The following is a 13480-nucleotide window of genomic DNA, read 5'->3' as shown; positions in this document are numbered from 1 at the left end:
CAACATTGGAGGGGCGGGTCAACCGCGGCAGCAGTTTACAATGGTGCTCATAAAAGGTGTTGACTACTGCATTGACCTCCTCCAGGGTAATGGCTGCTGATCAGTGAACACTGTCGTAAAAGGTTGCCAAGTCGGGTTTAGGATTTGTGTCCATTGACCCATCCGGTTTGTACAAAGATGCGAAGGTTGTTTATCGGATGTGAGACCCAATGTCTTCAACCAAAGCGATGGATGAATAATCTTTTGGGCCATGTATTTCTTTTAAGGCTCCAAGTGCATCATGTCAAAAAAAAAAAAAAAAAAGCTTCTTAAATTGCACCAAAATCCAGACATCCATACAAGTATGTGATAATAAGGCAGGCAATTTGAGACCAAGCATTGGAAGGTGGACATCCTCTGTATTCCCAGTCACACATGCCAATCTCCATGTGAAGGACCAGCAGTTCTACACTGAGCTTCTGCCACAACATAACATAACATCAAACTTCTCACCGTGACACCATCATGAGGACAACTCATGTTGGTCGTTTGAATGAGTTAAGACATTAAAAAACGAAGAAGTTGACATCATTAGAAAATTCAATCAATACAAAAAATAAATAAATAAATAAAAATAACATGCCACCTGACATTCACTCCAAAATCCTGTAATTACATGTGCATTTCTGCACGGTGGCGTCACGCAGCTGTAGGATTCAAATGTGACTCTCTGACACCATCTACAGGACAATTAAAAAAAAAAAAAAAAAAAAAAAAAAAAAAAAAAATATATATATATATATATATATATATATATATATATATATATATATATATATATATATATATATATATATATAGTCTTCAACAAAGTTACATTTATTTTGGGTCACACATAATTTAAAAAGAATATTTGAAAATTCTTAGCCAGAAAACTTGACTTTATGACTCTTTTTTTCATCAACTCTGTACACCATTATACTTATACATCAAAAGTCATTTAAAGGATTTGTCGATCTCTAGATTCATGAAAATAAATACATTAATGAATAAGTAAAGATGAATATATTAGGGGAAAAAACAAAATGAAAAGACTCAAATGAATAAATACAAATAAATATTGAAATAGTGGTTTTAAATGTGGAAAGATTTTCAATAGAAAACTTTATGGAGAAACAAAAATTGCTTATGAAATCAAACCTGTATTTTAATAGATATGCTTAATACGCACCGAATGCACAATTATCGATACAAACGAGCCAACAAATCTTTTATGCAGTGGTCTTTGCGCGCCATCTGCTGGTGCATAACTGCAGTATGAGGTATTTTTTTATTGAGGCATGCAAGAGACCCTGGCTGCAGCCTGGAGAACGTTGAGCTCAAGCGCTCTGCCCCCGACATGAAACCGGCATGAAACATCAGGAGGGGGAAAACGAAGAAACGAACAACAACAACAAAAAAAAATATCTTCACTCATCGTCACTATCTGTATACACTGGAGAGCCATTTTCATGTGTGAAATGATAATAAAAAATTATAATAAATAAATAACGTAGGAAAGTCAACGTGGACTGTCTTTATGGCGCCATCCTGTGGCACATTTTTACAACTGCAGGTTATTTTATCAGCCTCTGGAATCTTCTGAATTAACATGAAAATTACAAGTGGACAAAACAGATACTTCAGTCTTACTCTGAAATGAGACTTTTGTGTCGCTCAAATGACAGAGTATGTGGTTTCGCTGTACAGATGTGTTTTAATACTAATACACACATTTCAATTGTGTACTCCGCTCGCACAAAATACTGGAGAACACTTGGAAGAAAGTTTCCATACAGTAATAATCAAGACAACACACAAATGCAATTTGTTTTTATTGTGAGCCTCTCATTCATTCATTTCAAATGAAGCAAAGACTTCAGGATTGTGAACTCTGAAAGAGAGAACGGTAAAATTAGCAAGTTAGAGTCAAAGTCTAATATGCAAAAATGGGCAAATCCACAAATATGTACAGTACCTTTGCAGTTCACGGTAGACTGGCCCTCAATATGACTGTAAGCCGTATAAAGAGCCTCTTTATAGGTACAGAATGGGCAAAGAAAAAGTCCTGGGCTGCTGTTTCTTTGGGATCACACCCAATCTCCAGATTGTTATGTGTCTCTATATAGACAACAAAATAAGCAGACAGAATCGTCACATTGAAAACATTTTCATTTTTGTTGTGCAATACATATCAGACTTTTAAAAAGACTCATGAAAACATCATTTATTCTGACAAATATATATCTTGTTTCTACATCACTGTGATGTATTTCATCCGAATGTTATTACACTAAGAGTGTACTAAGTGAACTTAGTGTACTAAGAGGGAGCTGAGTCACAAGACGAAGCTCAAGATTTACCGATCAATCTACGTTCCCACCCTCACCTACGGTCACAAGCTTTGGGTAATGACCGAAAGGATGAGATCGCGGATACAAGCAGCTAAGATGAGTTTCCTCCGCAGGGTGGCTGGGCGCACCCTTAGAGATAGGGTGAGGAGTTCGGTCATCCGGGAGGATGCTGCTCCTCCTCATCGAGAGGAACCAGCTGAGGTGGCTGGGGCATCTGATCCGGATGCTCCCTGGACGCCTCCCTGGGAGATGTTCCGGGGAAGAGCCAGGACTCGCTGGAGAGATTATGTCTTCGGTCTGGCCTGGGAACGCCTCGGGATCCCCCGGGAGGAGCTGGAGGAGGTTTGTGCGGATCGGGAAGTTTGAGCTTCCCTGCTCCGAATGCTGCCTCCGCGACCCGACTCCGGATAAGCGGCAGAAGAAGGTGAAGGTGAAGGTTATTACACTAGAAATCTAAAATGACGAAACCATATGCAATATAACATGTAACGTATAAACATTTTTGCCAGACTTACTTACTTAATATTATTAACATAGGGTAACTAACTGTTAGACATGTTGCATAACAACGATATAATATAAAATGATAAGGTAATATGTTAAGAGCATATTCAAAGGTCCGCTTTACGCTCTTACTTCCAGTGTCGTGGAACACTCGGCTGAAGTTTTGGGGCCTGTTGAAGACAGGCTGAACTCAACGTTGAGTCACTTACGTGGACAGGAGCCTCGAGCTCAAGGTGGGCGGAGCTCAACGTTGAGCCCCGCCCCATTCTCAAGGCTGCAGCCAGGGGCTTCTCAAGTCATGAGCAGCTCAACTTATATCATTGCGAGCTGATATAAAATGTTGTTATATGAACGGGATTTTTATTAAATATCCCAAGTAAATAGATATATACAGTACATTGCCAATAGCAAAGGAAGGGTGTCTGGAGCCCCTTGATACTAAATAAAAAACTGCTAATACTCACAGTAATGTAAACCACTAAACTAAAACTTTATGTTCCTTTTTTGCTGTAGCCGCACACTGAACCATCTAAACGCCTTCGGTGATACGCGGTAAAGCACAATCGCGTGTTGATAATGCAATTGTGACAAGACAGGCGGCAGCAGAGAGCACCTACACCGACATGAAAACCCCAGCATTTCTGCACAGGAAACTCAACGTTAGTTTTACTTTACTGTTTCTCTGTGATGTGCTCTATGCAAACCATTGTTTCCTGCAAGAACAATAAACCAGACACCACAATATTAGCAGATGAGAAAGGGCACATGATTCTACTGTGTGAGCGACAGTCATTTTATGTCACATATTCGCAGAAGCAAGACCATGTTCACTTCACAACAACCCACTTTTCACATTGGAAGTTGCAAAATACGATGAGATAAATTCACTTGAGAGACTGTAAACTGCATGCATACTGCACTTAGATGAATCTAAAATGTGTTCCCTCTTTAGAGACACTTTGTCCAGCACGGCGAGGTCTGAGGGTGATGTTTGCATGACTGGAGAAGTCAACCAACATTTAGCAGCGCTTGATCTGATTTACTCATTTTTCCTTCCTCCAAAAGTATCATGTTTTCTGGCACGCAAAGCACAAGGCAGCCTTTAATATATCCACCAGCTCCACACTTAACCTGTCAGTCCATCCCCGTCTCTGGGAGCAGACACTTCTCAGACGTCCATTTAACAGAGTGTTGTAAACGTAACAGAATCATTTAACCGTGCTTTGTGATGACACTTTGTCTCCACTTGTGGAGTCAGAGGGCATGACTTTAACTGCTGTGGTCCGTGTGGGAACTAGCCTACAGACAGTTAACCTTGACCACATGTTCCAACACTCCCAGAGGACCCTCTAATGATCACCCAGTCTAATGACTGACTCTGCTCTTTGTGTGGAATGTACAATGAACATACACTTTAGCCTTTGTCAGTGGTCCTCTTTGGTCAGAAAAGCATACAAATATAAAGCTATGAATTTTGCATTTCAAAACAGTATACCTCAGAGTTCTAAAGAAGCGAAGGGGCTTGTTGTTTACGACCTATTCCCATGTTGTGGAGCTGCAACAGTGAATACAAACCTGTAAAATCAGTGATTCATCCCATGATTCAAGCACTTGGGACGGGGGAGGAAGCGTGCCGACATTCCTCCGCGGAGGAAACGGTTAGACATGTCATGACATCAGTACTGACAGATTTGCATGGCTTTCTTACGAGGTATAAATCACAGAGAAGAAAGCTTATAGTAGCGTTCTGCTTATGGCTAAATTAGAGACTGGAGGTCGGCTACTGACCGACACATGAAGCGCTGTTTTTCCATAACACAGCGACCAGCTCGCCTTGGTGAAACAAAAATGCCTCATGACTCTGAGCCGCTTTGAATTGAGGCTGGACATCAGCAAACATGTTCTGAGGAGACGCAACTGATGCAAAAACATTTCCCATGTTAAGGCTTCTCTCTATGTCCGTGATCAGTCATCGCCACGGTGACAGATATTTTGTGAATAACACTTTCATTGTGGATGCAAGCACCAGCACCTGAGGCACTTTTTCAAACCGACAAGAGGTTTTATAGCCGTCGTGCTAGCTGAGAGGGATTACGGCAGCCAATGACACGTAATTGCCGGTAATTTCAGACAGAGTGATTCACATTTGTTGTGTTTGCAGACTTTCCTCTTTAAGACATTTTAAGTCTGACACCAAGACATTCTCACATAACACCACCATCACTTGTGTGCTGACATACAGTGACGACTCATCCCCAGCGTAGACTATACCTCACAGTGTTTTACAGGACCTGTGTGTTTAATGTCTGTTTTACGCAACATCGAAAACATGTCTGACAATAATGCACACAAGTATAATAATATAAAAGTATAATGAAATTGCGTCACAGGATTTACTGAAGAGTGTTTTTAAAACAAGAAAAAAAATATTACAGTCACACAAGTATGTCGTTCGAATCCGGTAAGTCTTTACGCCAATATTTCTTACATGACATGAATATAATGGTATTTATTTTCCTCTTCTTTGGTCATCATTTACCAATGGTAAATCATAAGAAACATTCCTTGCTGTTCGCCAAAAATGAGTTGAGAGTAAATCATGGCAAACTCTGCAAACAACAGGGGTGTGTCAGGAGAACACTCCCAACTGCCTTCAACCCAAGAGTACCATGATACTGAGTCCATGAATGCACAAGTCAAATCCTAAGAAATAAAATGCTGCAGGACTCTGAAGTTAAGATCGATATTTTTTTAAATTTGGAATATACTACACATTTAAGCTATGTAACCAAGTAGGATTCAAATGAATTCTATTATCAAGACACCACGAACATTTTGACTTCCAGGTTGAGACTTGCTGACTGCACACTTGACTTATGCTTCAGCATATTGAGTAGCACAAGTCATGATGAGGTCGGACAGATAGAAGGAAAAAGAGGAAGCTAAAGGTGTTGATGCTTTCAGTGCAACATGCATCATTTGGCGCGGTGCAAAAAAAAAACCACCTTCCGGATCCCACAAGAGTTGACCGTGTCATCTTTTCTAACTATTCTGAATGAGAGACCCCCATTGCTAAAGGGATTATTGTGAGTGCTATTACTGTGACCAGCTAGTTTCTTTCCTTCTGAAGCCATCTTCTACAGTTGACCATCAACATGATGGAAGCCAACAGCAATCTTGGATGTAGTTCTGAGAAATATATTTGGGGAACCCAATTATCCAGACCTTAAACAAAGTTGTATCAGCCCATTAAAATATGTTTTTATCAAAATAGTTGACTAAAAATGGGAGAAAAGGAAGAATTAACATGTTGGGAAAATAATGTTTTAAAAAAACAGCTAAAAACGGGAGAAAAAAAAGAGTAGAAGAAAGAAATAAACATTCCCACTAGCCGCTTATTAAAACTTCTCACTCAGTTTTATTGGCTTACAGCTACATTATGAATTTGATATCTTTATTTACATTTGAAATATTGTCGATAGCAATGAGCACAATGGGACAGGAGGTGGCAGAACTAAAAAAAATGAACAACACTGAAAAACACTGTGCACAAGAGCTGCTTAATCTCTACTATAGAGATTTACCGATCTCCAAATAATTTGTGACTCTAGACGGTATTTTGAACATCATAAAAATTGAATAATTTATTCTCTGCCCTGTTATACAGATGGACTGATTTTTTTATATCCCTATCCCTTTCTTTTGTATTGTTTGTTTTTTTGTATTTTTGCCAGACAGTAACATAGATAAACACTGACAACATCAAAACATCCATGGGGAAGCTAATAGTTCACATTATTCTAGAACATTCTTAAATAATATCTAAAACAAACAAATAAAAAACATTGTCATCATCAACGTCATAATAGCACATACAGTATCCGGAGCTCCTCACAACGACATTCAAAGTAATGGATCTATTGCAAATGTGTTTATCTGGAGAGTTTGTCTGTCTTGGTGAGAAAACTGTGGCAGCGAACTCAAGAATGGATTTTAAAAATAGTCTCTGTATCATGCAAGAAGAAATACTGACACAATTGCAAGCACTGTTTCAATGAAGCAGCCATGTGATATTATAGTTATATAAATATAAAACAATATAAAATAGTCATGTTACATGTAAAGTAACATGTTTAGAATGTTTGTAATGTATCAAAGGATTGAGATAAACATTCATTCATTCAAAATCTAGTGGGAAGATCCAAACATCAGACTTGAGGAGCCCTTAGAATATACATCCAGTTATTGAGGTCAACCGACCTGACTCCACTGAATGACCAGGTCCATCAATAGAGCTTCTCTTCCACAGTGACACCAGCACATTCCAAGACGACAGAGAGAATTGAGGGTTTCCAAAATAATGACACAGAAAATGCATGCAGTCCAACTGTCTTATCAAAGTGTGTCAACCTATGCGGATGGACAGTGTATAACTTAAGTGTGTATAACTAACTACTACAATGTGCAATGACTGGACAACATGAGGTGCGAGAGATTCCTGTGTCTGTCCAGAAAACTGAACTGTGTTTCTGACATTCAAGCGATCAGTTCCATTTCACCCATGGCTCTGTGATTTAATCCGCTGTGGCAGGCAGCGTTTGGACCTGACAGTTGTGATTTCACCAGACAGATGAAAGCGGAGCTTGGTGGCCTGCAGTGGCTCGAGAAAAACACGTGTAAAGACCTATAATTGCTTGAGAGGAAAAGCATTTTGGCAGACATGGCTGACTTTGATATCTTGTTTCCAGGTGAGGGGGTTCAGGACTGATCAAAGAAGCGCCAAATGAAGAGCGATTTCATCATCCTGCACTGTCATGACTCCAAATATATCTCTTTCCTAGAAAGATGAGTCAGGATTATTGCAACAGTTCCAAACAAACTGTTCAATCCTAGCATAAGAGAACAGCAATCATTTTGTATTTGAGTGAAGGGGCAGGTTGCAAGAGAGTCAGAGCTAGGCCTGCACGATAAATTGTTAAGAAATCGTGATTTCGATTCACTCTTATGTCATTTTGATTCGCATTTCATTTACAAACCAACTGGATTTGCATGACAAATGCTACTCTCTTTTGAGACCGGCGCCGCAAGTCACAACTTTCTGAGTTCCTACAATGCTCGTGGCGTCACCTTCAGCCAATGACGAAGCACCTTGCAGTCACGTGTTTCGCTCGTGACGTGGATGAGGTAGCGATTGGATAGCTCGGCGACAGGAAAGAAACTGAAGAAATATGGATGACAAACCGGGAAATAGTTACGAGAATCAGCAAACCGATCAGTCTGAAAGTGAACCTGTTCCGAAAAAAAGGACGAAGCACGGAGAGTTTTCCAGGCTCATGCACACTTAGGAACACTTTCAGTCGTCCTTTTGACATAATAGTTGCTGCATTCTGCAAGTTTTTTTTCTTTTTTCTTGAAGAGGTCTCATCATTTTGATAAGAAATTCATTGTCAATTCATGTGATTGGTACAGTGATCGGCAGCAAAAACCCAGATCGGAACATTCCTACCACAAATCTTGACAGCACATAAAACATCATATGTTTGGTGCTGTAACTTTGTTTTGTCATGGTTTATGTGTGCAATAAACTTCATTTTTCTTGAGGAAAAAATAAAATCTATCAATTCTTAGCTAAAAAAAACAAATCGTGATTCATGTTTTCCTCCGAATCGCGCAGGCCTAGTCAGAGCTAATGAAAAACTGAGCGACTTTCTAAGTGAAATAGCTGCCATCGAATGGCAACACAATGACAGCTTTTACTGTTGAAGACATTGATTTTTACACACATCAAGTGATTCTGCAGTGGGATGAGCCGCCTTTTTTGGACGGCAGCCTTTTTATGGAGGTGAGAAAATTCCATGGCAGACACCAAAAACATGCATTAACATACCACTGCAAAGCCAAGGTTAGCGAACCCGGACCTTACTCACTTATTACCCCTAACTACCCCTTTGGAAATATACATCTATAACATTTGGCACACAGACCTCTAATAACAAACGGGTAACAACCGCTCATTATGGGGGTTTGAGGAGGAGATTTACAAATCCTAGGTTCAGCACCGACGGACTCCTTGCTGGAAAATGCTTATTCCATAAGGAGGACGGCGAACGGCCCGATAAAATCTGGTGATTTACTCCCGGCGGCTGATAATTACGGGTGTCTTGTCACCTGTCAAAAATGAATGGACGGGGAGAGTCCGAGTCTGTAGTCTTCATGCTCTTTACACCACAGCAGTAAATCTGACATGTTTGTAAAGTCGTAAATCACTGCTTTGGATGAAGCCTGCACGCTCCTGGGCGGCGATGGCTAAACCTTTGGAAATATGTTAGCTATAAAAGTACGCAGAAGATCGGCAGAGTTACTTAGAAGGTGTGGCGAGTGAGCTGTTGCGCAACGTCACAGGAATGCTTGCATGTAGACACAACAAAAGGATCGATGTTTGAAGGCTTTAGCTAATGTCACTACAGTACTGTGCTAGATACAGTGAGACAAGAATGAGGATCAGCACCTCAAGTCAGGGGCCATGGATCTCTGCCAGTCTTGTTCCCAAGCGATGCTACATACACATAGCTGTGTTTATACTCATCCAGTACAGTCACAATTTTAAAATCTTTTCTATCTTTACACCAATATTTCTTACATGACATGGTTATAATGGTATTTATTTTCCTCTTCATTGGTCATCATATACCACTGGTAAATCATAAGAAACATTCCTTACTCTTCGTGGTGGCGCTCATTCTCTATCGGACTACGCGACTTCTGGATTGTATTTAGATCAGCATCCTTTAAGCCACTGCAGCAGCAAACACACTAAACAAACACACAGAAGCAGTGTGTTTGCAGTCCTTTCCCCCCGGCTGAGAAATAATTGTTATCAAAAGCACAGCCCGTCGTGAGGCAACAAAAATGCTGAACAGCTAGCGTTAGATGAAATCTTCACTCAGTCATCCCGCTAAACACGATGAACAAAATACATCTGTATTGCAACACGGAGTCTCCACACACCCACACCAGTGAGTCTCTTATGCTGAGGGGAAAAAGGCCAATATTTGTCTGACAGTTTTATGACTGAGCAATGGTCAGGATAATTGTGTTTCTGCACCGTCCAGTTTATGCACCTCAACTCATTGGTGCATATTTTAAAATGCTGCTTTTATAGCTCGTCTTTTGAGTATTATTATCTTTATCCATATCTTTCTGATGAATCATATGCTCAAAATGTCAACAGATATTCACGTTTTTGGTTACAATTAAATACAAATCAAACCTGAAAGTCATATTTTATTTTATTTTATTTTATTTTTGACAGCACTTTATTCTAAAGCACTTTTCTGATCCCCACTGACCATGTTAAAAAATTTGATTCTGATATTTGAAACAGCAAATGAAAACACTTCTTCACATCAGATCATGAAGCGAAGGAACAAACGTTTCCACTCAAGTTTAAATTTCAGGCTGAAACTGCGGGCTATAATTGCTTAAAGGATGGCGTCTCAAAGACGCTACATGTACAATAAAACTGAGAGAGCAGGAAGGAAGCAATGCGTTTCAACGACCCTTAGCTCAGTATTTCAGGGCCTGCCCTTTAGTTACCTGACCCGTTGCACTTGGCCAGAAGCTCTGCTAAAGGTCAGTGCAGTCATCTTTTGCTGTCTAACCTAAAGTGACAAAGTCTCACAGATGAACGCAAGCCTTTTCAGTTGATAAACTCAGATTATATTAAGTCAGGAGGATAAACACAGCACAAAAGCATGAACAAAACGTCACCCAGGTTGCTTCCTTTTTATGTACCACTAGCTAACACGCTCGCCCTTCAACAGCTCACACACCTCTCTCCTTGAGTCCAAAAAGATTCTGAAAGATGGATAGCCCCAACCTGCAGAAATTGCAGGTTCTAATTGTAAAATATTTGCCCTTGTTTTTCTCTCTCTTTGAAGTCTGTGGCTCGCTGCGCTCTTGTCCTCAGGTGCTGCCCGGACCTGATTTATGGGGACGTGTTGCAGGGAAGTTGCTCTAAATTACATGGCCCTTAAAGCTCAGTAGTAAGACACTGAGAACGGTCACTCCAGAGACGCCTAATTGCGCGGACATATCTGCGGCAGATAAGAGCGTTCCTCTCTTCCCAGACCTGAGAAAAAGGGAAATGTGCATAATGGATTGGAAAACATAGATAACTACGTAAGATGTCACGAATTCCCATCGTGGTAATTGATGCATGATGCTTCCTCAGATAAGCAACCTCTGTTGAAAAAGTAGTGGCAACAGATGTGACCTTATTGATTTGTGCAACGTTCGTGCAGCGAAAAACAAGGCAATTCGAGTTTGTTTGTGGTTCTAGAAGAGGATCTACTGGGATCCAAAAATGTGCTAGCTCAGGCAAGAGTCGGGATTTTCATAAAAGTTATATTTATTGAAGAGTCCTTTTTAAAAGGGAACAAGAGTCTAAGATGAATGCATATCGGTAGGTCCCTGTCTAAACACTCATACTGACCACCTTCACCGCTGACTCCGCCTCGAAACATGTGGCCTACATCCATTTTCTCACTTTCATCGATGCCATTCGATCTGCTCCTTTTTTGGAAGTTTCCATCTAATCGCTGCTAGCATGAACAGTCTCCGTGACTGTTCTTTCATTTAGCACTGTATTTAAATCTAGTGTGTCTGACACTTTTGTGGCCACATAAAACGACTTGGTGGTTTAGTTTTGGCCCCCGGGCCTTAAGTTTGACACACTACGCACAACAAACTGCACAGAAATATTGACGCTACAATTACTTCATTCGAAATTAATTCCATAACGGGGACTTCAACTGTTTTTAATTATACCAATATACAGTTCACTATGGTTTTGTGATATGTTGGCAAGGTGAAGTGTCTAGGAACAAGGGTGAATCATACCAAATCATTATACGCGCAATAAAAGTGAAATATGTTTACAAATGTGTTGACACTTTTCAGAAATGTACTGTTTTGACAGAGAGGTGCACTCTGAGGTAATGATCCAAAGTTTACATAAGGACAAATGACTACTTTAGTTAAGGTTAAATGTAATTACAGAATTCCTTTTTACCCCAAATAATAAGTTCTGCACTAAATCCTAGCATAAGTTTTGGTAAGATCCTTGAGGGATGTGAGGGAGAGTCAGAGTAGGAGGAGGAGGTGACAGTGCCATTTGCCCGGAGGGCCCTCATAAACCTGGAGAGGGAGAGAGTGTACCATTCCTCACAGGTGACTGCATCATGTGACTTGGAGAGCTTTAAAAGCCAGCAAACCTGTCTTGTCGACGTACAAGTGATCACAGCACCCAAGAGGAGTCAGAGGTGGAGAGTCCCTGGGCTGTCGGAACAGCAGCAAATACCGACAGCCCCACAAATCAAACAGCGACTTGGATGCGGACTGAGGTGGAAATCTTCTACGGATCTACCAAACCTCGCTCGACTCAAGAGACAAGATGAGCTGCAGCAGCGTTGCTGGCTCTGAGTTCTCAGAGGAGGAGCTGGAGCTGGGAGAGCTTGGCCAAGGCGATGAGGACGAAGGTCCCAAGGCGTCGTTTCAAGACAGCGAGAGCTCCAACAGCAGCCCAAGTGACCCAGAAGAAGGACAGACCAAGAAGCGGAATCGACCGGTCCGCTCAAAAGCTCGTCGAATGGCCGCCAATGTACGCGAGCGAAAACGAATAATGGACTACAACCAGGCATTCAATGCCCTCCGAGTCGCTCTGAACCATGACCTCAGTGGCAAACGGCTCTCCAAAATCGCCACCCTTCAGAGGGCCATCAATCGCATTTCTGCTCTTTCCGTTTTCCTCAGCTCGAACCCTCCTAGCAAACCCTGCGCTCACAGGGAGTGCAACAGGTCATCCACAGCACCAGCTACCATGGGAGTATCGCGACACGAGACCAGGGTCACGGCTCCTCGTCTCGAGCATCAGACTTACATTCCCTGGCATGCGTCCATCTCCCACCAAATGCAGCCTCAACAGGGGTCCCACGTGCACAGGATGCCGGTCGAGCAACACCTCTACATAGACAACAGTGCGTCCTCATGCCCCCCGTCACCACACTACCCTTGTTACCCCACTGAGGGACAGCTTTACGCTTCACGTGGACACTGCGGCAGCCCGCACCGTCACCCGCCAAGCCCAGTGCGATACTCTCAGCTTGGTGAGGGACTCGGATTTCAGCCAGGAATGTGGACATCTTGCTCACAAGGCTACATGGACACGTTCGTCGAGCCATCTCCCACAGTGGGACTTTCATGGCAGGTCGGCTACCTGCAGGAGCCAGATCACAGTCTCTCCCAGGGCTCTGAGATACTATAAAAGGAAAGAGCTTGAACAGCGGAGCCAGTTGCTTGGAGCTGCCAAATATTTATTCTCAGGGTTATAGTATTATTGATTATTGAACTGAGCCAAAGTACTTTCAAGCAATTGCCTGACATAAATAGTGCAATCACAGAAATGTGTACATTTTTGAATCCGTTTTTATATCTCTACTCATATATTGTGTTTGTCATTCCAAACTTTGACTCCACCGGTCCGTATATATGCATATTTATAGAAGAAACCAGCATATGGTATGCGCTTAGTTTCGTGTCACACT

General features: G+C 41.4%; 1 protein-coding gene across 1 annotated transcript; it reads left to right on the top strand.

Annotated features, from left to right (window-relative positions):
- The first annotated feature begins 12330 nt into the window (after positions 1–12330).
- bhlha9 (basic helix-loop-helix family, member a9) lies at positions 12331–13200 on the top strand. The gene has a single exon (XM_053847874.1). It carries the CDS (start codon positions 12331–12333, stop codon positions 13198–13200), a length of 870 nt encoding a protein of 289 aa, XP_053703849.1.
- The last annotated feature ends 280 nt before the right edge of the window (positions 13201–13480 follow it).

This window comes from Synchiropus splendidus, chromosome 17 (assembly GCF_027744825.2).
Source record: "Synchiropus splendidus isolate RoL2022-P1 chromosome 17, RoL_Sspl_1.0, whole genome shotgun sequence".
In the NCBI taxonomy this organism is placed as follows: Eukaryota; Metazoa; Chordata; class Actinopteri; order Syngnathiformes; family Callionymidae; genus Synchiropus; species Synchiropus splendidus.
Note: the sequence above shows the minus strand (reverse complement) of the source record. Positions and strands in the feature narration are given on the sequence as shown.

What these genes read in the sequence shown, in the direction of transcription:
- bhlha9 (XM_053847874.1), top strand. Translation starts at nt 12,331, where the DNA reads ATGAGCTGCAGCAGCGTTGCTGGCTCTGAGTTCTCAGAGGAGGAGCTG.